This window comes from Phascolarctos cinereus, unplaced genomic scaffold (genome assembly GCF_003287225.1).
Source record: "Phascolarctos cinereus isolate Bilbo 61053 unplaced genomic scaffold, phaCin_HiC Scaffold_5;HRSCAF=322, whole genome shotgun sequence".
NCBI classification, from domain to species: domain Eukaryota; kingdom Metazoa; phylum Chordata; class Mammalia; order Diprotodontia; family Phascolarctidae; genus Phascolarctos; species Phascolarctos cinereus.
The window spans coordinates 311,119,800-311,144,353 of record NW_027555958.1 but is presented as its reverse complement, the minus strand read 5'-3'; the positions used below and the strand labels follow the sequence as shown (position 1 = coordinate 311,144,353).

At 37.2% G+C, this 24,554-nt stretch overlaps 1 protein-coding gene across 1 annotated transcript in view; it reads right to left on the bottom strand.

Moving 5' to 3' along the window:
- The window catches only part of STXBP4 (syntaxin binding protein 4), a 223,629-nt gene that overhangs the window by 146,727 nt on the left and 52,348 nt on the right, over window positions 1–24,554 (bottom strand). Inside the window, 3 exon segments of the mRNA XM_020991942.2 lie at window positions 2,357–2,469; window positions 3,901–3,997; window positions 11,925–12,019. Of these exon segments, the coding sequence (XP_020847601.1) occupies window positions 2,357–2,469; window positions 3,901–3,997; window positions 11,925–12,019 (305 nt within the window).

Here is a 24,554-nt window from a genome sequence, read left to right as displayed (position 1 = left end):
TCAAATCTATCCATCCCTTTCTTTCTCTTTTAGATGCAAGCTCTCTAGTCCAGGCTCTTAGTAATGCATTTGGACTATTGGGATTGCTTCCTAATTTGGCTTTCTTCCTCCAAACTTTCCCTTCTCCCAAGTCTAGGATATCACATTGACACCAAATAAATTATCTTACAGCGATGTTCTGTTACATTAAAATTCCATTGCCTGCTGGATAAAATCATAGATCACAGGAAAAGGGTAAAAGGGAACAGGATCAAGAATTTGGCATTTTACATTTGGAAGGAGAATTATGAATCATGGCCCAATCTCTAAATTCTACAAACAGAGAAAATGAGGCACATAATAAAGTAAGTGATTTGGGCAACATGCCTTTTAGTGGGAACCAGAATGACAGTACATTGACTCCTAATCCTAATATCCCCCAAACCACTGTGCAGTCTTATTTTTCACTACTGCCTACACCTACTCTACCCTCCAACTAAACTGAACTCTCACCATCTCTTATATAGTCTTCAGACTATTCTATTTCTTCATTTTTGCTAGTTCTCCTCTACCACCTTTCCTTCCCAATTCTTTCTGTTGAAATCCAACAGGCCTATATTAAATCCCATAAGGCCTACCTTAGATATCAGCTACATGAGGACAGAACCAGAGCTTATCCATCTTTACATCCCCCTCAGCACAGTGTTTGACAAATATTGCATATTTAATTAATGAATTAATAAGCCCTTGGATTATCTTTCCTTTTTTGCTTATTGAACTACTAATAAGGGGTACAGCAGGCAGTGATCCAGCATCTCTCTTTTCCAATGCTCTTTCCAAAAGACTCTCAACCATCCTGGATTGTTACTCTTCAGGTAATAAACAGAACAGCACCTCAGAACAAAAAGGCTAGAGAGGACATTTGCCATTTTCATGGGGTGATTCATAAACAGGAAGAGGTGCTATGAATATTATTCCAGAAGAACAATTGGAGAATATCCTCCATCTTTTGGTGATGGTTGTAAGGCTAAGATGAAGTGAGGTCTCAATAAAACAATCTAACAACTCTGGTGTATCATTTTTATCAGAAGCAGGAAATCACTGGCATAGAGGAAAATTTTCAATAATTATCATTAGCACTTCCTTTTTGCTATCAAAGTACAGGAGACTGAACATACCCTTGTCTGACCTAAAATCCTAGGGATGGGAAGGAATTTCTAGGCTCACTCTTTGGAACATCAGTGGTACTGTGAAACCACAAAGAAAGCTCTGTTTACAGATCAAACTACAGTTAAGTGTTCTGCTCCCCTGGCAATTGGCCAGTCCCTCAAACACCTTTGTCTTTCCTCACAAACTGGGTACCATGGCAGCCAGAAGTATTAGACAGTGGTGAAAAAGGGCCCTTCGACACTTAATATTTTTTTGTTATTGTTGCTGAATTGAAGGCATGAAAAGATGCCTAGCAGGAAGAAAAACTGGGCTCCTGCAGTTTGATTCCTCTCCATTTAATGCTAGGAGAGTTTGAGTGATGACTGAGTGTCCTAATGTAGGAAGGACTAGATATTCTTTTAAGAGCCACCTACTGTATGCATGAAAGCAATTCTCCAGTCATAGTCATACTCAATGTAATTCACTGCATTCAAATAAGAATTTGTCAAGGATTACAGCCTGATTTTAAACAGTTAATGCATTTTGAAAATAGGTCATTGACATTCTTATTCCCACAGGACAAAGCCCACTTTGTTTCATGATGGCTGGTCATCAATTCACCAAGGATTTTCTTAGCTTCAAATTAGCACCTTCCACCCCACTCTCCCCCAATATAGGGAGTCAGCTATAAAGGAGGCACCTAAGTGGCACAGTGCATACAGCATTGGGCCTTGAAGTTAGGAAGACCTAAGTTCAAATCTGACCTTAGACACTTACTAGCTATGTGACCCTGGGCAAGTCACTTAACCTCTGCCTGCTTCAGTTTCCTCATATCTCCTACTACCCAGGGTTATTCTGAAGATCAAATGAAATAATATTTATAACGTATTTTGATAACTAAGTTCTATATAACTACTAGCTATGATGATGACTATCATTAATAAGATCTATAGTTTCAATAGTACAATGTCAATGTTCTCAAGTTATCTTACTTCTTTGATAACCTCCCTGAAAACAGCTTTCAACACAACCGTGGAATAAAACTGTATTTCAAATGTGTATACTTAAAGAACTAGAAAAGAAATCAGACATTTAAGTAATTTTGCATTGTTTTACTTACATTAAAAATATTAATATAGAAATTTAGAATAATTATAACACTCATACTGATAATGATCTACTATTAATTAACTGCAAATTAGAAAATCACATAGAGTATATACTCTACCTGTGCGTCTAATAAATGGGAAATTTCACGGGCATCAAGCATTGTGGATTTTTGCCCAACGCCTACTTCATTCAGCTGTAAGCGGAATAGTTCTCTGGAAACCTGGACAAAATCTAGAATGGTACAGAGCTCCTGTTAACAAAGCTGAATTTAATATACTTCTCCCTAATGTTTTAGAACTACATAGTATTATGCTTTAATTAAGCCTTTTAATAGGTTTTAGAACTTGAGAAAGGTATTGAGAAGACAAACTAAATATAATCTTGATTTAGAAATTAGCAGACAAACCAAACCAAATCAATAACCCCAAAATGTGGATTTAGCCTCTAGCCTCTATTTATTTTCACCAAACTCAAAGGTTATTTAGTATAAATATTTCTAAATTCTACCACTTCTTTGACATAGAACCTGCAAACAACAGAGCTCTCAAGTGTGAAATAAAATTGTATTTTGAATGTGTAAAAAAATTATAAAGAAATCAGAGACATTGAACAATTTGATATGTAACATTGCTTTTGTAGGAATTCAAACAAAGAAACAAAACCCTCTAACTCTCTAAACTCTCTCAGTTATACAGAGAGCTCTTTCTGAAATCAAGTGGAGTGATACAATTTATGGGGCTGCTGGAAGGCATAATATGGGGGGATTCCAATTGCTGAGTTCCCTAAAAATAGGGACCATGTCTTTTTAATTTCTATGTCCTTATCATCGCTTAGTACTGTCTCTTGCACATTGTAGGTGCTTAATAAGATATTTGTTAATGAATATCTGATCTCTGAGCAAAAATGAAGGTCTCTTGGGAACTTTTTTCCCTTACAAATGTGCACACGTGTACGTGTGTGTGTATGTGTGTATATACATATATATCTTCAAACACATGTACATGCATCTATTTATATAGACACATGTATCTGTGTATACAGTACGTATATATGCATATATATGAGGGTGGGGAGAACATACATAATACACATATGTATGTGCATGTGTGTATACATACACACGTGTTAGTAAACAGAAGTGTATGTGTGTGTATCAGAATCTATGATTTCATCAGCATGAGAGGGAGAGTGGTAACTAGCTTCTGATGTGACAGACAACATCTTTCATAGATCATAACCCATCTGTTATTTACTAGGTAAGATTCAAGATGCATGAGGCACGTAAAGGTTAAATCCTTTTCACTGGAATACACAGTAAATAAGTGCTGGAGGTGAGATTTGAACCCAGATCCAAGATTTGAACCAACGCCAAGGTTCTAGCCAATATGCCATGACACCTCTAGCAAAATATGAAAACATTTCACTTTCTGGGCTGAATGCGAAAAGGAATGCATGGTGTACCTTCTAACCAATTACATCAGCTTCTTGGTCCTAAGATGATGCCTGCCTTACAAATGAGTTAAGGTTGTGTTGTTATATTATTGATCGCAGAGCCTGAGATAGTGCTTGTAACTCTAAATGGCGGGAGGGTAAGACATTTCAATAAAAATGCTTCTTAACTAGTTTCCACACTGTGATTCAGAGCTATAGGCCAGACAGTACCTCCAAAAGACACAGTTCCCCTAGAGTCTATCTGCACCTGCTGCCTCAGGGTCTTGTGCTCCTCCTCAGTGGGCTGAATACCAAGGTAATTCAGGGCCTGGAAGAAAAAGAGAAAAATTTTCACATCTTCACACCACAGAATAAAACCCTATCATTATAGCTTCATTTTATTAGCCAATACAGAAATCAATAGGAGGTGCCGTGACCAGAGTGATGAATAAGATAGATGGGTGAATCAACTCGGCTTGCCCCTTGTGGATTAACTGTCCATCAAATATTTACTTTCTGAGTTTCCAAATAATTTTTTTCCCTAAACCTGCGCTTTCTGGCCAAAACAAAATTTATAGCCCCAAGGACAAATGACTCCTTTGTTTTACAAAATTATATATGAAGGTAAAAGAAGGGCAGCAAGAAAATGTGACCATGCAAGATAAGGAAAGAAAACAGAAAAAAACATTTTCTACAAGACTACCCCAGAATGTCAATAAAATTACTCTTTATTACTCAATACAAGATACACTGCATTGTACAAAACACAAAACTGTTGTTGTTGTTCAGTTGTACAGTTATCTCAGGTTCTTTGTGACCTCATGGACCAATAGCACCTCAGGCCCTTCTATCCTCCATTAACTCCAGAAGTCTGTCCAAGCTCGTGTTTGTTCCTTCCATGATACTACCTATTCGTTTCATCCTCTGACATCCCCTTTCCTTTTTGCCTTCATTCTTTCCCAACATTAGGGTCTTTTCCAGTGAGTCAGTCTTCTCATTATATGGCCAACGTATTTAAGCTTCAGCTCCAGTATTTGACTTTCCAGGGAATAGTCTGAATTAATTTCTGTAAATACTGACTGATTTGGATTCCTTGCTGTCCAAGGGACTCTCAAAAGTCTTTTCCAGCACAATTCAAAGGAGTAGGTTCTATGGTACTCAGCTTTCCTTATAGTCCAACACTCAACCACACAATACTATTGGAAAAAACATAGCTTTGACTATATGGACCTGTGTCAGCAAGGTAATGTCCCTGCTTTTTAGTATGCTGTCCAGAGTTGCCACAGCTTTCCTTCCACGAAGCAAGTGTCTTTTAATTTCATGGTTGCAGTCACCGTCTGCAGTGACCTTTGAGCCCCAAAACATGAAAATCTGCTGCTGCCTCCATTCCTTCTCCATCTATGTGCCAGGAAGTGATGAGAACACTTGCCACAATCTTAGGGTTTTTTTTTTTTTAATATTAAGCTTCAAACCAGCTTTTACACTCTCCTTTCATCTTCTCAAGAGACTTCTTTATTCCTTTTCACTTTCTGCCAGCAGAGTGGTAACATCTGCATATCTGAGACTGTTGATGTTTCTCCTGGCCACCATAATTCTGGCTTCTGATTCGTCCAGCTTGGCATTTTGCATGATGTACTCTGAAAATATGATAAATAAGGTGACAATATACAGCCGGATTGTACTCCACAATACCATATTCATCGCTAAAGAACATTAGTCCCCCCCTCACAAATTTCTTGCTGGACCTCTCTGTCTAGATGGCATATCAGCTTATACTCAGTATGTTCAAAACACAGTTCATCATTTTTTCTCCTAAATCTTCATCCAAATTTCCCTAGTACTATCCACCAGTTGTACAGTCTGGTAACCTTGGAATTGTCATTGACCATGCCCTCTCCTTCACCTGTATGACTGTTAAGCCTCTTTACTGATATTCCTACTTCCAGTCTCTCTAATCTGTCTTCCACACAGAGGTAGAAATAATCTTCCTCAGTCAAAAGTCTGAGTATGATGAACTCATATTAAAAGCTAGGCTCCCTTTTGCATCTAGAATAAAATAAAAATAAACTGGAATTGAACTGGGCTCCAACATACCCTTCTAGTTAAGTATCTCACACTTTTCTCATTTACATCTTTATGTTCCAGACAAACTGGATTATTATTAGCTGTCCCTAAACTAGACATTCCATTTGGTATCTCTGTGTATTTGTAAATGAATGTACTCCCTTCCCTAACCAATCCCTCTCAGAAGCTTAATCCTCCTTCAAGTTTCAAATCAGGTACCACTTTCTTTCCTTTTTTTTTTTTATTTTTTGGCTAGGCAATAGGGTTAAGTGACTTGCCCAGGGTCACACAGCTGGTAAGTGTCAAGGCTGGATTTTAAGTCGGGTTTCTCACTCTAGGGCCAGTACTCTATCCACTGTGCCACGCAGCTGCCACCAGGTACCACTTTCTATAAAGACTTCCCTGATCTTTCCTTCCTCTCCCTCCCTCAGATATTAATGCTCTCTCTTTCCCCTTTCTTTAACTTAACTTACATTTACTTATCTATATGTATTTTGTATCCTCCCTCCAGCCCCCACTCCTGCCCTGCCTGGTAGAATGCTGGACTTGTTTATTTTTTTTTTTTGTCTTTGTATACTCAGTACCTAGTGCTTGTACACAAAGCTCTTAAGAAATGTTTGCTAAATTCTTATCATTAATAGGAAGAAGCAGTTAGCTAATCAGATAAACTCATTTAAATCAGATAAATATCAGATAAACTCTGTAAACATGCTATACCCTAAGGGAGAAGGCTACTTTTCTAACCAGGCCGTTAATATCAATTACAAAGAATAAATATTAGAATTACTAAGAAGCATTTAATTTTTTCTTTATTTTTAATTTATGGGATAAGATAAGCATTTCCATAACACAGCATAATAAAAAAAGATTACACATGAAACTACAAAACTATTATGTACAATTTGCTGTTATCATGTAAATTTTTTTTTCTTTCTTTTTTAAAATAAAAACAACAATACAATCCCATGGTTGTATCAACTCTCCAGTAGAATGTACGTTCCTTCTAGGCAGGAGCTTTTATTTTTGTCTTTGCATATCTAAAAACTAACAAATGCCTGATACATACTGAGTGTTTGATAATGAAAATATTTGAACCTTATGTATAAGTTAATTTAATACCCCAATATATTTAGTGATCATGTGATGAAAGGCAATATGATAAAGTGGAAAGACTGCTGGACCAAGAATCAGGAGAGAGCTGGGTTCAACACATTCCTGTTAATAGCCAGCTACATAATCAAGGAACCACTGGTAAGATTCTCAAACTTTTCTAAGCTTCAATTTCCTCATCTCTGAAATGGGGAGAATAGAAACATTTAATGCACAGGGTTATTATGAGGATTGATTGGGATAATTTGTGTAAAGTATTCTGCAAATCTTAAAGTATTATATAATTTTAGCTATTATTATTTTCATTTTGATCACTTACATTTTATAGAATAGTGTAATATAAGAAGCTATATCAGGATAATTGGTTTAACCAGTTTTTCAATCAGAAAAGACTGAACCTCAGTTAGAATTTTAGTGACAATCCATTACCTATGTTTTACTGAATGTGGACTACTATCTGAACTAAGAAAAAAAAAGAAACTTAAAAAACACATTAATTAAAGATCCTATTAGTGAAGTGTACACACACACACACACACACACAGAGAATCATTTGTCCAAATATAAGACTATAAGCTTTGCTGACATGTCATTCTAAGAAGATAGTGACTGGGACTAGATCCTTAATGGGAAATATGTAATTCATCCACACAACATAATTCGAGCACATTGTTCACAAAAGACAAGAATACTTAAAGTACACAGGCTTCAGTTATTTAAAAACAAACAAAATAAAGTTAAAGTTGACAAAAGAAATCTGAAAATGATCAGAATTATTTAATTTTCTAATACTTGTTCTTGCTTACAAACTTTTACGCCAAGTGTGGTCATTGGTCATGACATATTCTGCTTGATATGTTTTGTGTGTGTGTGTGTGTGTGTGTGATGAGAATGAACCTCCACAATTTAATCAACTACAGTACAAATTACACTAGCCCTGAACTTAATATAATAGCTGTACAGAAGGTTATGTGCCCTAAAGGAATATGTTTTGTAATAGGTGAATTGAGTATATTACATTCAAGGTAGAAAACGGTAATTCAATAAAGCTAAAAAATAAATCAGATCAATCAATCTGAGTTTTGACAAAACAAGAAGATTTAAATAAAGCCTTGAATGATAAATTATTATTCTATATTTAAGGGGAAAAAATGCAATTTTCTACTGGATGAGTGCCTTTAATGTTTCCACAAGCCCAAATGAATGATTAAGAAAATATTATTTTCTTAAAATACTACTGACAACCATCCAACCTAAAACATAAAGGGGGTTAATCAGCAACAGCAGCTGCCATCAGAAACTGGGTAAACTATTGCTCAGTGAAGCCTTTTTTCAAATGTGAAAGAAACAGCACAGGTAGAGTAAATATCAGGGAAATGGCATCTGGGTCCCAGAGGATACTCCTCAGGTACAATAATAGGGATGGATCAGGTCTAAGATATCCCTTTCCTTTTTGTAAGGACCAACCACCAAGTACTCTTTATTAGATATGCTTCATCCTACTTACATCACAGGCTTATTATATGGATCAAATAGGGCAACAGGACATATTTTAAATCATCTGGAATGTACATAAGATGGTGATGGTGATGTCACTTTTGAGCCTGCATAGGCACAAAATAATTCTCAGAATGTTCATTTGAAGAGGTAGTGGTACCATCATTTTGCAGATCAGGAAATAAAAAATGACTTGCTTTATATCAGAAGAGCTGTTAGAAATCACTTTTCAATACATCTGGATTCTCTCTATACATTCTACCATAAGTGGAAATGTATAACATGTTGCCTTGATAGGCAATTTAATTTCCTTTGCTCAAATCCTCACCTCTCTTCTCCTTAAAAATCTCTTCTATTTGACTGGCCTCATTACTTAACAGCCACATAGCTAGCCAACAGCTTTTTTCCTTGCAAGACTTTATCATCACATTAGCTTATTTAGATTAAAATTTATTTACTTAACTTTTTTAAAATCATAAATTGTATGTCTGACAATCAAATAGGATATATATTTTCATCCGTGTTACACATCTTGAGAATTTAGAGTTTTTATGTTACCTGTACAACAAAATAAAGAGCAAATAATTTATCACGCTGATCTTATCTGCAGAGTGTGTGTATAATGGGTAATAAAATCTGATCTACCAGGTAACAACTGAAGTAGAAAAACCATCATCTAATGGCAAAGACGTTGATATTAGTGCTTAGCACAGTATCTGGCATCTAGTAAGTGCTTAATAAATGTTTATTGACTGACATCATTACATTGACTGCTCTAGGAATAGCTGAAGAAAGATTAATTTTTAGGGATGCATTTTGTAAGGTGACACAACCTTTCAGCATTCATAAAGCAAAGAAATCTTAGTGGGGAGAAATCATGAAATGTATGGTACAGAAAAACAGAACAGATGGTCTCAGATTGCTTTCTATTGTGGCAGAAATTCTACTTTATCTTTCCACTAAAAAAATTTTTTTTAAATTTTATATCATAATGACATGTTAAAAAGGGGAGAGTGGTTGGCACAGGATATAGCATATCCTATGAATGGAATAATTGCATAAATGGAAAGCAGATGTGTTAAATGATCAAATCAACCAATCCATCGAATAAACCCAAGAAATATCTATTTGTGGTTCCCTCATTTCTGTCAATTGTCCAAGATTTTGGGGACATTACTTATGCGCCCAGAACTGTGTTGTCGTATCTATAGTAGACAGAGGCAACTTGGCATAGCAAATAGGGAACTAAATCTTAGCGCCAGGAAGGTCTGGGTTCAAGTCTTGCCTCTGACACTTACTGACTGTGTGACCTTAGGCAAGTTATCTGTCAGTGCTCTAGGCAAATATGGAAGACTATAAATTGCAGAGAACACGCTAACCTGCAACGGAAAAAAAGAGTTTTATACATTACTGAAATCTTAGGTCCAGGCTCAATCTCTAAGCACAACTTTAGGAGTTTATAATCTAATTAGCAAGACAAGCTTAATTATACAACAGAAAGCAATACAACACAGTATATAGTCTAGTACTAAGTTGAGCAGGCTAAGTACAAGAAGGGTTCAGAAAAAATAGACTCAAAAGTACAAGACAGGAAGGATTTGGACAAGAATAAAGGAAGGCAAAGAGGGCAGGCTAGGAATGAGCAAGGGAATGGAGACAGGAATGAACACTATGGATCCCAATGAGGCATTTGCCTTCTCTCTTGGACTAAATAAAAAAGAAAACATTTTCACATAAGAGTGGAGGAAGGCAGTTAAGTGAATGATTCTGACACTGTCCATTTTGTTAAAAACAACAATGAATGGGCTATTTTCCTTGTCTGTTCTGTCACAAGCTTACTTCCCTACTTAACAGTTCTAAGGGTTTTTTTTCTGCCTTTCATTTTCTCTGTGATCTCAGATTCCTGCTCGCATAAATTTTCTCAGTAGGTTTCTCTTTCTCAGGATGACTTTGTGCCTTTTTATCTCATTCTGTGCTTCACAATTCCCTCAGACTTTGTGATCATAAGATTATTTTCCCTCTTTAAAATTTAGCTTCCTTTTTAAAAAAGTTTCTTTTAATATTACTTCTTTCTGTTTATTAATTTTCCACACCAGGATTGGTTTCTCTTTGTCATCTTGATTTTCAGCTAACTTTGGTTTGCAGTTTAAAGAGATTTAATTCAACCAAACCACTGAATAACTACAAAGAATATTTATTTATGGCTCATGCACATCAGTCATCAAAGATTGATTGGATGCTACCCATATGCCCAGAATTGGGCTATTTTTCTACAGTGGACAGAGGCAGCTTGTCCACCTCCCGATCCCATTATTGTGTCATTGACTATCTTTAATAGTGACAACTCTCAAAGGATAGTTGATTTTGATTAAATAATAGTGGTAAAAAAAAAAATAAGGCATCAAGAATCCTTACTTTATTGGTAACTCATAGTATGGAAACTACAGAGCAGCACTTAGTCATATAGTTACTTAAGGAAAAGAGAGATTTAATGACCTGGGGTTAAGTATGTTAGAGGCAACACTTGAACCCAGGTCTTCTTGACCCCTAGATTGACTTTCTATTCCACTACACAACCTATGCTCTCAGTGAAGTGGTATATTCTTTTATTTCCCCCTACTCATTTTCTTTTTTAAAAATTGTAAAATTTATTTTTAACATTTTTTTTCTTTTTTTAAGCCTGCATTTCAGGCCATATCCCCCCTTCCCCCTACTCCCCCCCTCCCCAGTGCACCTGGACTTGCATCTGTCTTTAACATTCTTTTTTTAAAAATTAAGTTCCAAATTTTCTTCCTCCCTCCCCTCCCCCCACTTATTGAAAAGGCAAGCAATATGATATCAACTATACACATGAAATCACGCAAAACATATTTCCATATTAGCCATGTTGAGAAAAAAGAGAAAAAAATTAAGGAAGTTTAAAAATTATATGTCAATCTGCCCTCAGAGTTCATCAGTTCTCTCCATGGAAGTGAACAGTATTTTTCATCATGAGTACTATCTTGGATCATTGATCATTGATCAGAGTAGCTAAATCTTTAACAGTTGATCATCATTTGCACAATGATCTCCTGTAAACTAGTATCTCCAAATGTGAATGTAGCAGTGACTTCAGTGACCTCAGGGCTGAAGCCTGCCGGCAACTCTCTTTGAGTCTCAGTTTGCTAACTACATATTAAAATGGGTTTAACGGGCAGCTATGTGGTGTAGTGAATAGAGCTCTGACCTTGAAGTCAGGAGGACCTGAGTTCAAATCCAGCCTCCAACACTTGACACTTACTAGATGTGTGACCCTGAGCAAGTCACTTAACCCTGATTACCTCACGAAAAAAAAAAAGGCAAAATAAAATAAAATGGGTTTAACAGTGTGCCTTATCGCTCTCATTGGGCTGTATGAGTATAAAATGAAAAAATAATATCAAAGTGCTTTGTAAACTATAAACCATTAGAGAAATGCATTATCACACACATAACAATGATAATGATAATAATAAATAAGCATTCAATTTTTACAAATAAATAAACTTTTAAGAAATTAATATTTTTTATTTAGAAGGAGAAAAAAGAAATTTAGAAGTGTTTACCATCTCCAGCTTCTCAACCTTAAGGCGAATGGAGGGATCTAAGGAAATATTCTCTCCTTGTGGTCCAGAGTCATCAGGCCAGTTGGGGTTAATATCTAAGGAGACAAGAGGCTGCATGTTGATTGGAAATTTAACTGAACATCTTGTTTTGACAAAATATGCTCTGGGATCCTGCTGCTCAAAAATAATTTAGGTTGATCAGTTGGCAAAATTAACTTTTGTTTAAATAATAAATACTTCCTTAGAAATCTAAAATATATCACATAAAACATCTCCACTTAAGTACTAAATGGTATAGTTTGAAAAAAAAATCAAACTATATTTGGAGGTTATATTTTCTCAAAACACATTCAAGAACTATTAAAAAAGAAAAGAAAAACCAACAACACAAAACCTACTCATTTGGATGAGAAAAAGAAACTGGCTTTATTTTGTGGAAGCCATCTTGGGGAAGAAGCTATTTTAGATAAAATCCTGCCAAAAGTTTTGGAAAGCAAGTCGGAATTATTTGAATAAAGTAACTAAAGCATCCATACCCTTTGACCCAGAGATTCCCCTACTAGGACTATATTCCAAGGAGGTCATTGACAACAAGAAAGTTCCCATGTACACAAAAATATTTAAAGTACCATTTTTTGTGGTAGTGAAGAACTGGATCCGTTGACTGAGGAATGGCTAAATAAATTGTGGAACGTGGATGGAACAGGAATATGACTGTCTTGTAAGTAATGATGAATGTGATGACTGAAGGATGCATAGGAAAACATGAATTGATGCAAAGTGAAGTCAGGACAACCAGGAAAACAATGAGTACAGCAATGTAAATAGTAAGAACAACTACCACAAGATAATCAAAAGTGAATGCTGCAAATTAAAAAGAACACACATGGCTCAAAAAAAGAGATAGAAGACATTTCCCCCATTATTTTGCAGAGATGGGAAGTCCATGGGTATGGAACTTTGAAAATGATGTCAGATTTTTTTTTTTATGTATTGATTGGTTTTGCTGATTTTTTCCTCTTCTATTCTCTTTTCCCTTAAAAAAAATTCTTTGTCATACAGGATAGCTATCTGGGAGAGAGAGGAAAAGGGATACAGGGGAAAATTTAGGTGGTGTAAAACCAAAAGATTATCAATAAAAATGTACTTTTAAAAAAGTCTACCAAAAGTCAATGTCTGACTATGTGTGCCCTATCCTTCCTTATAAGAAATGTTAATCAGCCAATCCACTCACTATTTTGTGTCTATATTGTTATAAACGTGTCTAATTCAGCTACTGAAGCATTATTAGAGTTTTCCAAAAGTGGAAAAAAACTGAATGCTTGATAAATCCTTGTATCACAGAATCTAACTTCAATAATAAAATGTTTCAGGAGATGTATATATATATTTCTATCACTTCTGCTGCCTCTTGTTTTAAGTAATATTGACCCTATAATAGTTCTAAGTATGAGGAAGCATCCAAATATTTAACAAAATCCCACACTGTTCCTCCAATTATGAGTAACTTGCTCCTTCAGGCAGCGATAAGTTTCTAAATCTAGGCACTGTGAGGATGCAGGGAACAAAGGAGCTAAGTAGGATTATAGGACTGAACCATTTGGTTTATACTTAGCCTTTAGGTGTTCTGGTCCTGTTGTACCCTAAAAAGTGGGAACTATTATCTGCTTCTTTATAAAATGTACTTTTAATTTACTTTGTCTATCTGTTCTGACTACTAGGTCCTTTAGTTACTGTAACTCTTGTGGAGCAGGTCTGGGATTCATCCTTTGGCCCAGCTGCACTTATTCTCAGGGGCCATGGTGAAATGACTTGAGTCACAGAAAGCAGGAAACTTTGGAAAACCCTGTGAGCTGATTAGGAACTTCCTTTTATTCCCCGGGGAAAAAAAGGACAGGTAGCAGGATTGTTGATATGTATAGCTCTGTCCTGGCATCCTCAGGAAACCCATAGGCTATGTATGATTATTTATGAAACCTGGAAATTCACTGTATACTTCTGGTGACATCCACACATTGAAAGTCTGACTGTTCTGTCTGCTTAAAATATGGGAGTGGGAGAATTGAACTGCATTCTGACCCCACCAAAGAGCACACTAGTAGTTTTCATATGCAATCATTATAGCCACAAAATTTGTAAGTTCTTAATTAAATAAAACTTTTATACTAAGGATGACCCTTCCAAACAGTTCCCACTGTTGAGAACATTTAGTGTATATAAGATTGTCTATTTTTATGGTATTCTAGAAAACGGAGATAACAGAATTAGTAAAAATTAATGGAGCCAGCGTAACTATTGTACAAGGAAACAGCTAAACTTTTAACAAAAGTCCACATGGTGTCTCTATTGGAACTAACCCAAAAGTTAACTAAATGTTTAGAAGTCACTGACAGACTGCTTGGCTTTCATGACTAGCCTTTTCTTTCTACATTCTGTCCCAAACTAGGCCTCTATCATATAACTGAACAGTCAGAGGAAGAAGGAACCTCAGAGAGGAAGGTGGGGGATCTATCAGCAATCAGGGCTATGAATTTATAAATATCCATGGCCATTACCACCCCTTGTTATGTGAGTATTATTAATGGTCCCACAAATATAACCTGGATCATAGTTAGTCCTCAAATGGCCAAGAAACTTAAATAGAAGCGAACTTTAAAGACCTACCATGTAGCAAAATGGATGCAGCTGGTAAAAGTTACAGTTGGTTCTAATAAAGGACAAATCAATTAGAGAATGAATTAGAGGAAATAAAGGAAACTGTGGGAAAAAAATTCAGTACTCTCCATACACAAATGTATTAATTAAATTATTAAGTGCAACTCTGCTCAAAGAGAAAATCCAAAGGGACAGCTCCATCTCACCTTGAAAATCTCTCTTCTGATGCCATTTCTAAACCACAATTTTATAGGGTAAAGAATAAAGACAAATTTTCATAATCAAGATTCAATCAGACAAAGTTTAATGAATAGTTTTTTAATTCATTAAAAAGAATAGTAACTTTTCAGTCACGCTAAAGAATCTTTTTCCTAAAAGCATTTTTAGCCATTTTCTCTATGGATTCTCCTTTCGGCCTAATCAAGGGTGACCTCAAGGGATGCTTTTTTAAAATTAATTAATCAAAGGGGTTCTTTGATCATAACCTCAACCAATTTCAGGGAGACTCCTTCCAAAGATGATCAGGCCTCTCTGCCTTTAGAAATTTGTTAGGCCTTCAAAAAGAATGCATCGGGAGAACTTCAGACCAGGGTATTGTTGCCTAGGTGTTAAGTACTGACAAGGTTTTCTCTCTCTGCTAAGGGATAGAACTGAATAGAGATGAAACCAAGGACTTTTGGCAAAAACGCTAAAAGAAAATAAAATTTCAGTATTTCTAAAAGAGCGGATTGGAAAGGATGTAGTATTAAGTATGATTGCACAATATCAGTTCCCTTTAAGGAAGGATGATAGACCCATCCAGTTTGATATGTCATTACAGAGTAATAAAACAATTATTTAGGAAGAATTCCTTAAAATTAATGAAGACTCAAGTTTCAGGAAGAATTCACCTTGATGATACAGGTTTACCAGCCCATCTTGAGAGATATGATGTAGCTACTTAAGACAGAAAAGCTCATCTGGAGAGATATGATGTAGCCACTTCTGCCTAGCCAACTACCGAGATAATCTTTCATTTCCAAAATCCTTATGATTACAAAATAAAAGAACTATATGGTGAACTCATTAAAGGAGTTGCACAAACTTTCCATAAGAAGGAAGATTAGAGCAGGATCTCTACATGTAGACAGGACAAACAAGAAACTCCTGCTACTGAAAGGAAGCACACTTCATACACATCTTCAGGACAATACTCAGGTGAGGAAAATCCAAAAGAAAATATGAGGGAGCAATAGCAGCAGCAGATACAGGTCTAAGACTGGAAATTTCTAGTCACCTCCAAAAGAGGAATGTGATTTGGCGAGCAGAAGCCATAGATTAACTAACTTGTTGAGATTACTATTGATTTTGTACAATAGTAAGCTCAAAAAGGAAATGAGACCAGATTTATGTCCCTACAAATACACCACCTTAACAGTCCAGAGGGAAGAGGCTGCAGGCAGCATAGGGGGACAAGGACGGGTCCTGTTTTCAAGATGGGTCAGGCATGTTAGTATCCAAAGCTATATGGTGCCTTCTGGATGACTGAGGTGAATGAATCCTCTCCTTCATGTCACCTCTCCTCAAGAAAACTAATAGTCTTCATCCAATGTCAACTGAACAACCAGTTTATCAACATTTCTACCAATACATGTTAGAGAATTGATGCAGTGTATGATTTTGGATCCAATTGGAAGGATGAACTCAGGTCTTTTGGCACCCCCTCTATTCTATCTCTTGGGCATTTTCCCTGGCTGTCCTCCATGTCTGGAACTCTCCTTATCTCTGCCTCCTGGAATCTCTGGTTTCCTTCAAATTTCAGGTAAAGTTCCACCTTCAGACAGAAGCTTTTCCTTGTTCTCTTTAAATTTTAGCTCCTTCCCTCTAAGATGATCGCCAGTGGATCTTGTGTGTGTGTGTGTGTGTGTGTGTGTGTGTATATATATATATATGTCTTGTTTTGTACACCGTTGTTTTCATTTTATCTTGCCTGTTAGAATGCTGGCTCCTTGAGAGTGAGGACATTCTTTATATATCCTCAGTGCTAAGTACACTGCCTGGCATATAACAGGCACTTAATAAATGCATGTTGACTTACCTTCCTATGTCTGTTGCTATTATTAAATATAAAACCAGTGGTCCCCATATTTATGAAACTGACAAAAGAATCACTTGACTGATTAATCAAACAAGTCAGCAACTGGACTGTCACCTCATGCAGATGCTCACTTATATACACTTTCTGTGCAGGCACTAAGGCCAACACTCCAAAGAGCTGGCCATAATAACCAGATTCACCCAGAAGCCTGAACAAATAACCAGCAACAAAAACCAGTGGTATTTGCAGGAAGTATCCTGTACCTAGATACACTGTGTTGCCACCCAGTTGGCTCCTTGGTTGACCTGTAGTGTTTGCATCATCAATTAGCCACCATGTTCCATGATCTTGCAGATATTATCAAGGAGTAGATGTAGGAAACTTGAAAGTTAAATGGTATACTCTGAAATGTGCATCAGTTGCAGAGTCCCATTGCATAGTCTGTTCTACACTTTAATCTCACCATGTGGGCAAAGTTGCAAAGGTAGAGGCAGGATACAGGCCCCTGCTAACAAGCCCATTCCTTAGCTTACAAATAGATTTCATTCAGATGAAAAAATGTGCAGAGCAATAATATATCTTGATTTCTAGATGGCTATAGTCTTTCCACATAATTAAAAAGAGTTGGTTCCATGACGATACCAAAGAATCTTCAATCACCTGATCCCCATTGCGATATTTCAGAATCCCTCTTCGGTGATCAAGACACACATCTCATAGGAAAGATAATACAACCACTTCCTAAAATTCTATAATGTAAAACAATACTTCCATTACCCTTACCATCCTCAAAAAGGCAGGGAGAGAGGAAATGGAATGTGATACCAATAAACTTGTTAAACTGTGTGGAAGTATAAGCCCAAATTCTGGAGAATAGCCTTTACTCCAAGCTTTATGGCAACAAGGGCCAATTTTGGCCAGGAAACACAGATTTAGCTCTTATGAAATCAAAACAGGCCAGTGTTTGAGATTTTTATTCACCCTGCTAGCAACCCATGATTTGAATGTTGCTCATAGCAACATGACAATGTGCTGCGCCAAACTAATGCAAAACATAAAGGTTTTTCTTTTATAGGTCCAAACAGCATTTCCAACAGAACCCAAACAAAATTCTTGCTACCAGTTGAATACAGGGGATTTGGTATACACAATAGTCCACCAAAGAAAACTGACCTTTTTGCAGAGGTACAAAGGTCCACATCAGATACTGCTCACAACTCAAAGGACAGTCAAACCGAACAGCATTAGTCTTTAGATACATACATTACAATGCATAAGAACTTGCATGCCAACTGAACCCCAGCCACCCCACAAGGAGAGGGCCTTGACAGCAAAACCCCAAGGACTGACAGGTTGGAATGCAAATTCGTTTTACAGAGAAACAAGACAGGCTCCTAAAATCAGGAAGAAACTGACATGTGAGGTATGGCAAAAGCCCTGTTTCCCAGTCTTATATGGATAGAAAAAAGAAAAGACTTAAGAAAACTCAGCATTTCCCAGGGAACAGGTCAAATGATATCATGTGGATGAGAGTTTTCTTTGTACTACAGACACTGATCCCACTTAGGAAAGCTGATCACCTGAACCCAGGTGGGAGGACCTGTTGTTAAAAATTCCTTTTGATATTGTGAATTGGTTTTCCACTATGTCTGAACAGGTAAAACAAAACAAAACAAAAAACAACTTAAGTACTATGAAATTGACCTAATATAGGACAGTTAGGAGGTGCAGTGGATACAGCACTGGGTCTGGAGTCAGTAAGACTTGAGTTCCAATCTAGCCTCAGAAACCTACTAACTGTGTGACCCTAGGCAAGTCACTTAACCCTATTTGCCTCAGTCTTCTCATCTGTAAAATGAGCAAGAGAAGGAAATGGCAAACTTCTCTGGCATCTCTGCCAAGAAAACCCAAAATGGGGTCACAAAGAGTCAGATATGAGTGAAAAATGACTACACAACAACAACAAATTGGCGTAAGTACCCTTATTTATGTTATGCTACAATTAATAATGTCTGTGAAAGATGCTATATAAACAAGCTTGATGGGACGATAGGAAGGGCAGAGAGGGGGTTAGTATTGCTCCAATTTTAGTAACAAGTCAGATGCCTCACTACAATGAATGGTCCCTTGTTGGCAGGGGAAGTGGAAGGGGACAGGTTGACATGAGCTACATCAAAAAGAGAGATTATGGAAACCATTTTAGCTAGAAGGCCATCTTAGGTAAAAGTTCACCAAAATACAGCGTCTGTCTATATGTTCTCCATGCCTCCAAATAAGGGACATAAAATTAATCAGCCAATCCATTCCCTGTTTTGTGTTCCTGCATATTACGAGCCTTCAATTTCTGTTTACATGTAACTTAAAAATGGCACGTCTTAGAAAATGAACCAAACCCTTTAGAGAAGTTGGTGACAAAAAGTGAGATTTTTCTAATTCAAAATTCTATATGTTGTAAAGGCTTAATTGCCAACAGCACAATTATATTACAATTTCAGTTCACAGTTGACTGGTCAATATAGATCTGTAAAAAAGGTGAGAAACTAGGAGTGAATTAGTAAATGTACTGAGAAATGTTTTGATTGGAAAAAAATCTGATCATGAGATGGGATTTTGGAGGCAGCTAGGTTGCTCAGTGGATAGAGCACCGGCCCTGAAGTCAGGAGGACCTGAGTTCAAATCCAGCCTCAGACACATAATATTTCCTAGCTGTGTGGCTCTGGGCAAGTCACTTAACCCCAATTGCCTCACAAAAACAAAAAAGATGGGATTTTAATTGGGACTTAAAGAAAGCCAGGAAAAGGAGTAGAGGAAAGCATTCAAGGCATGGGGGACAGCTAGGGATAATGCCTGGAGCTGAGAGATGGGAGTTTCTTATTCGAGGAATAGCCAGGAAGCTATTGTTTCTGGATCATTGTCAAGAGTATTGGGGGGGGTGGCAAGGGGTGTCAGTAAAGTGTAAGATAACTAGAAAGGTAAGAGCGGGCTAGGTTAGGAAGGGCTTTCTAACCTAGTATCATATCTAACTTTTATTCTTTTTTATAACAGCTACAAGAGCTGAGAGTAGAGAAGATGGAAAGGCCTTTCTCCTGATTAGTTGGGAAGAGACATAGAAAAGAATCTTCTCTCACTAAGGACCTAGAATTGAAGCCACTGACAGCAGAAGAATGAAGACTGGAGAGGCTTTGATGCCCAATCAAGCTGCAGAAAGAAGCCCTCAATCTGAACAAAAAGGTGCATGAGTTGGAAAAGAAATAGTCCAATCACAGTCTGTGAACAGGATTAAGGATTAGAGGAAAAAGTAAAAGTTAAAGATTAGTGAGAAAGATATTTAATTATACCTATGAGGTCTTTATCTTTCAAAATTTGCATTTTCAGATGTTTGTTTTTGGTGTTTTTTTTGGCCAGGCAATGGGGTTGAGTGACTTGCCCAGGGTCACACAGCTAGTAAGTGTTATGTGTCTGAGGCCGGATTTGAACTCAGGTCCTTCTGAATCCACTGTGCCACCTAGCTGCCCCTTTTCAGACTGTTTTTTAAAAGTTCATACACAGTTGTTTTAATACAGTTTTTTTTTTGTAAAAGGATAACACTGGAAAAAGAAAATAACTTCAGTTAACCATGCCAAACTGAAAACCCGGCTTCTTGGAACACAAAGCCATGATCAAGATAATGGTTGCTTCACTGGCTGCAGGGATTAGCGGCAGGTAAATAACTCCAATGAAAATGAATAACATCTTGAGCACTGAGTCTATAGACTCATCTGTCAAGTGGTGACAACTCACATCATTATGTGACAATGGTGCTTTATGTTCAAAGGCAAACTGTGGGCAGCGAGGTGGTGCCATAGTGCACAGAGCACCTGGCCTGCAGTCAGGAAGATCTGAGTTCAAATCTGGCTACAAACACTCATGAGGTGTGCAAACCTGGGCAAGTCTCCAAATCTGCTTGCCCCTCAGTTTTCTATAAACTGTAAAATGAGGATAATAGTCTGCCTCACAGGATTGTAGTAACAATCAAATGAGATATTTATGAGTACTTAGCACAATGCCTGGAACATAGTAGGTACTTAATAAACGCTTGCTCCCTCCCACCTCAACTACTGTAGATGCAGCTACATGCTAGAAGAGCTAGGGTCCTCAGATATTAGACAAAGCTTTGTCCACATCCAGAGGAAATCGGAGACTGAGATTTTTGTCATTTGGGTAGAATGTGACCTTGTTTCTCTCATCTCTGCTTATCTTGATCTTGGTTTGTTCAAGACTGTTTTACCACACAGCATAGATTGCACAAGATGGTACCACCACTCCTCTATTGAAGAAAGTGCTTATTAATTTCATACATACGTACATGCCGAAGAAATGCCTGCATAGCACATTATATACTATATAAATGTCACTATCCTCACCTGCACAGAGCAGAAAATGTCCTAAGGAGTATCTCTGGATTATCTGGATGGATTTTCATATTGCTGAATTCTGCTTAGTCCCATTCATTCATTCAAAAATCTGGATAAATGGGTTTGTGTTGTCAGGAAATTTAACCTAAAGAAGATATCATTCTCTTCTCCTAGTCTGCTATGTATAGAAATGTACATTTTACTGGGTATTTAAGTTCAGAATAAAAATAAATTTTTTAAAAGTGAAAAAAAGAATATCAGACACAACTAAAATGGATGGTGCGAAAGCTAGGCATGTTGGAGTATTAAGTTTAAAATTTGAGTGACTTGGGTTCTAAAGTGAGTTGATATCTTACTGTCTGTTATGGCTCAGAAAAACATGAAACTGCTATCAACTGGTGGAAGACCCTTTGGCTCATCTGAAATGGAACTCATATTTGGAGAATTTCGGTGGACACAAGAGAAGAAAGAAAAGCGAGCAGTGCAAAAACGATGTTATCTGGTCAAACTAAAAATCATGAGTGAATCATTCGCATGGGAAACATGTTCAAGATACAACAGAGGCAACTCATTCTGGATCATTCACATGGTTCAACTACGACGTTTAAAAAAAAAAGACAACCATGGAGGTATCATTCTTGGTTCTTTGAAGAACTGGAGAACATAGAAGTATCTGGTGAAAATGCTTTTGCTTCCTCTTCCTCTTTCCCAAGAAAATGATGCACTTTTGAACAGAAAGGGTGTGAAAGATGCATGCCTGGAATGCTCTCCCTCCTCATCTCTATCTCCTGCTTCTCTCGTTACCTTCAACTCCCTGCTAAAATCCCACCTTCTACAGGAAGCCTTTCCCAATCCCTCTTAATTCTAGTGACTGTATATCCTGTATATATCTTCTATCTACATATTTGCTTACATACAGTCTCCCTCATAAGCTCCTTGACAGCAAGGACTGTCTTTTGTCTTTCTTTGTATCTACAGTATTTAAAATAGCACTTGGCACACAGTAGGTGCTTAATAAATGTTGAGTCACAATTTGGCTCCTCCTAACCTATCTTTCTAAACTTATTTCACTTTAACCTCTCGCTCTATATACTCTATACCAGCCAACCTGGCCTCCTTGCTACTCTCCATACAAAAGATTCTATTTCCTACCTCCTTGCCTTTCCATCCCTAGAATGCTCTCCTGACTAATCTTCACCTCTTAAACTTCTCAATATCCTTTAAAAGGCTCCATTCAAGTGCTACCTCATACGCAAGGCCTTTCTTAACCTTACCAGTTGTTAGACTTCTTTCTCCCTCCGCCCTTAAAATGACTAAGTATATCCTTCTTTGTGGATTTACTGTATCCTCATCCTGGTCCCAATCCCTTTCCCCTCCCCCCAAATCAAGTAGGTTGGAAGTTTCATGAAGACTGGGACTGCCTAACTTTTATTTTTAGTGCCTTGAATATAGTAGGCAGTTAATAAATGCTTGCTGGATACATTTGGTAAAAGTGCTCTAGAAAGAAAATAGAGCCACAGATCCTAGCTATTCTTGACTCCTCAAATACCAACTTGGGCACCTCATCCCTGCTAAATGAACAAAGTAGAATGTGGTGCAAAAAGGGACTAAACACTTGGAGAATTAATTCTTTTAAATTGCCAAATTAGAATAATCCATTCCTGTAACTCAGCTCAATCCTTACTCTTTAAGTTATCACTGCTAAATAAAATTTTGAGTGCAATTTTGCTACTTCTTCATGGAAACAAGAGAATAGCAGAAATCCTTTTCTGAAACTGTCACATCTTTATGCAGTTTTTCTTTGAGTTTCTCCTTCACAGAGCATCTGTCTTCAAGTACAACCTGATTTGCATTCCCTTTATTTCTCAAGAACATAAAGAGCAGTAATGAAAACAATTGGTTTTCTTGGAAACCTTTGACACATCTATGCAGAATTCTGAAGGTAAGATATAGATGTTGAGATCACAACAATATCTGGTTACTAAGTCAAAGATTTACGTGTCATCAAACTCCATGCAATTGAAGGAATTTTTTTAACATGGTAATAGAAACTTGAGCTTGCCGTGACTAAAAAATTTAAACCAACTATCCACATAAGAAAAACTAAGTGGATGAAGAATGTCTATTGTCCAAAATATGATATGCATTTTCATAAACAACCTAAGGAGTTCATTCCTCAACATATATCTTGGACAAATACTGTAAATGGATAATGGGCTATACCTATGCTGAAAAGGAGAAATATAGAAAGCTAGGCTGTCTTTGGGAAATAGTTAAAATCTTTTAATCATTCCTAAGCTTCTCTCTGGGCAGCTAGGTGGTATAGTGGACAGAACACTGGGCCTGGAGTCAGGAGGACCTGAGTTCAAATCCAGCCTCAGATACTTACTAGCAGTGGGACCCTGGACAAGTCACTTAATCCTATTTGCTTCAGTTTCCTCATTTGTAAAATGAGCTGGAGAAGTAAAGGACAAACCACTCCCATATCTTTGCCAAGAAAACCCAAAATAAGGTCACAAAGAGTTGGACACAACTGAGATGACTAAACAACAACAAAGCTTCTCTCTGAAACAAAGGCTTATCTTTATAAAAGAAACATTCCTCCACATGTGATGAATAGCTATAAGTCATGTAACATCACATGATCTCATCATGTGTGGGATTTCTGAAAACTGAAAATGGAAAGGTCTGAGATGGGCATAAGCAAGATGCAAAACACTACAATTAAGGAAATATGCAGAGGAAATGGGACCCATCATATAGTCAAAGCAAGAGATGATTTATGGCCAACTCATGTGCCTTACTGGTAACCTTGTGATATTAAGAGAATGTGAGGAAACTCCTCTCCCCATCCCCTTTCCACAATGGATGGATTCCCTCTGGCAAGCTTATGTCAAGATGACATGAATAAAAATCACACGAGATGGACAAGCATTAATGGGCTGTGATCTTTATAATTAGAAGAAATCCTACAATGATGAGACCATAGGTTACTGGAGTACTGCAAGAACTGAAATTTTGATTACTTCAACAACAGTTAGGCTCATCAACTTGGTATACTGGAAACGGCACAGGACCAGGGGCTAGGAGACCTGGGCTGTGGACATGACTCCATACCCATTCTCAGTGTTACCCCAGGCAAGGCATTTCTGTTCTCTGGATATCAATTTCTTCATGAATAAGTCAATGAATGAAAAGCAATAATAAGTGCTTACTATGTGTCCAGCACTGTGCTAAAAGCTGGAATATAAACAAAAATAAGACAGTCCCTGCCTTCAAGGAGCTTACATTCTAGTAGGGGGAAAAATGAGAAGGCTGGACTGCGTGATTTCTCTCTCAATTCTAATACGCTATGTAAGCCTCTTTGTTGTATTGCCTTTTGTCTGATCACACAGCCATTTCCATACTGTTCCCAAGGAAAACATTCTTTAAATGGATGTGATCTCTTTGTGATGTAACCTAAATATAGCTACCAATATCCACAGCTACCAGTCCCGTAAGACC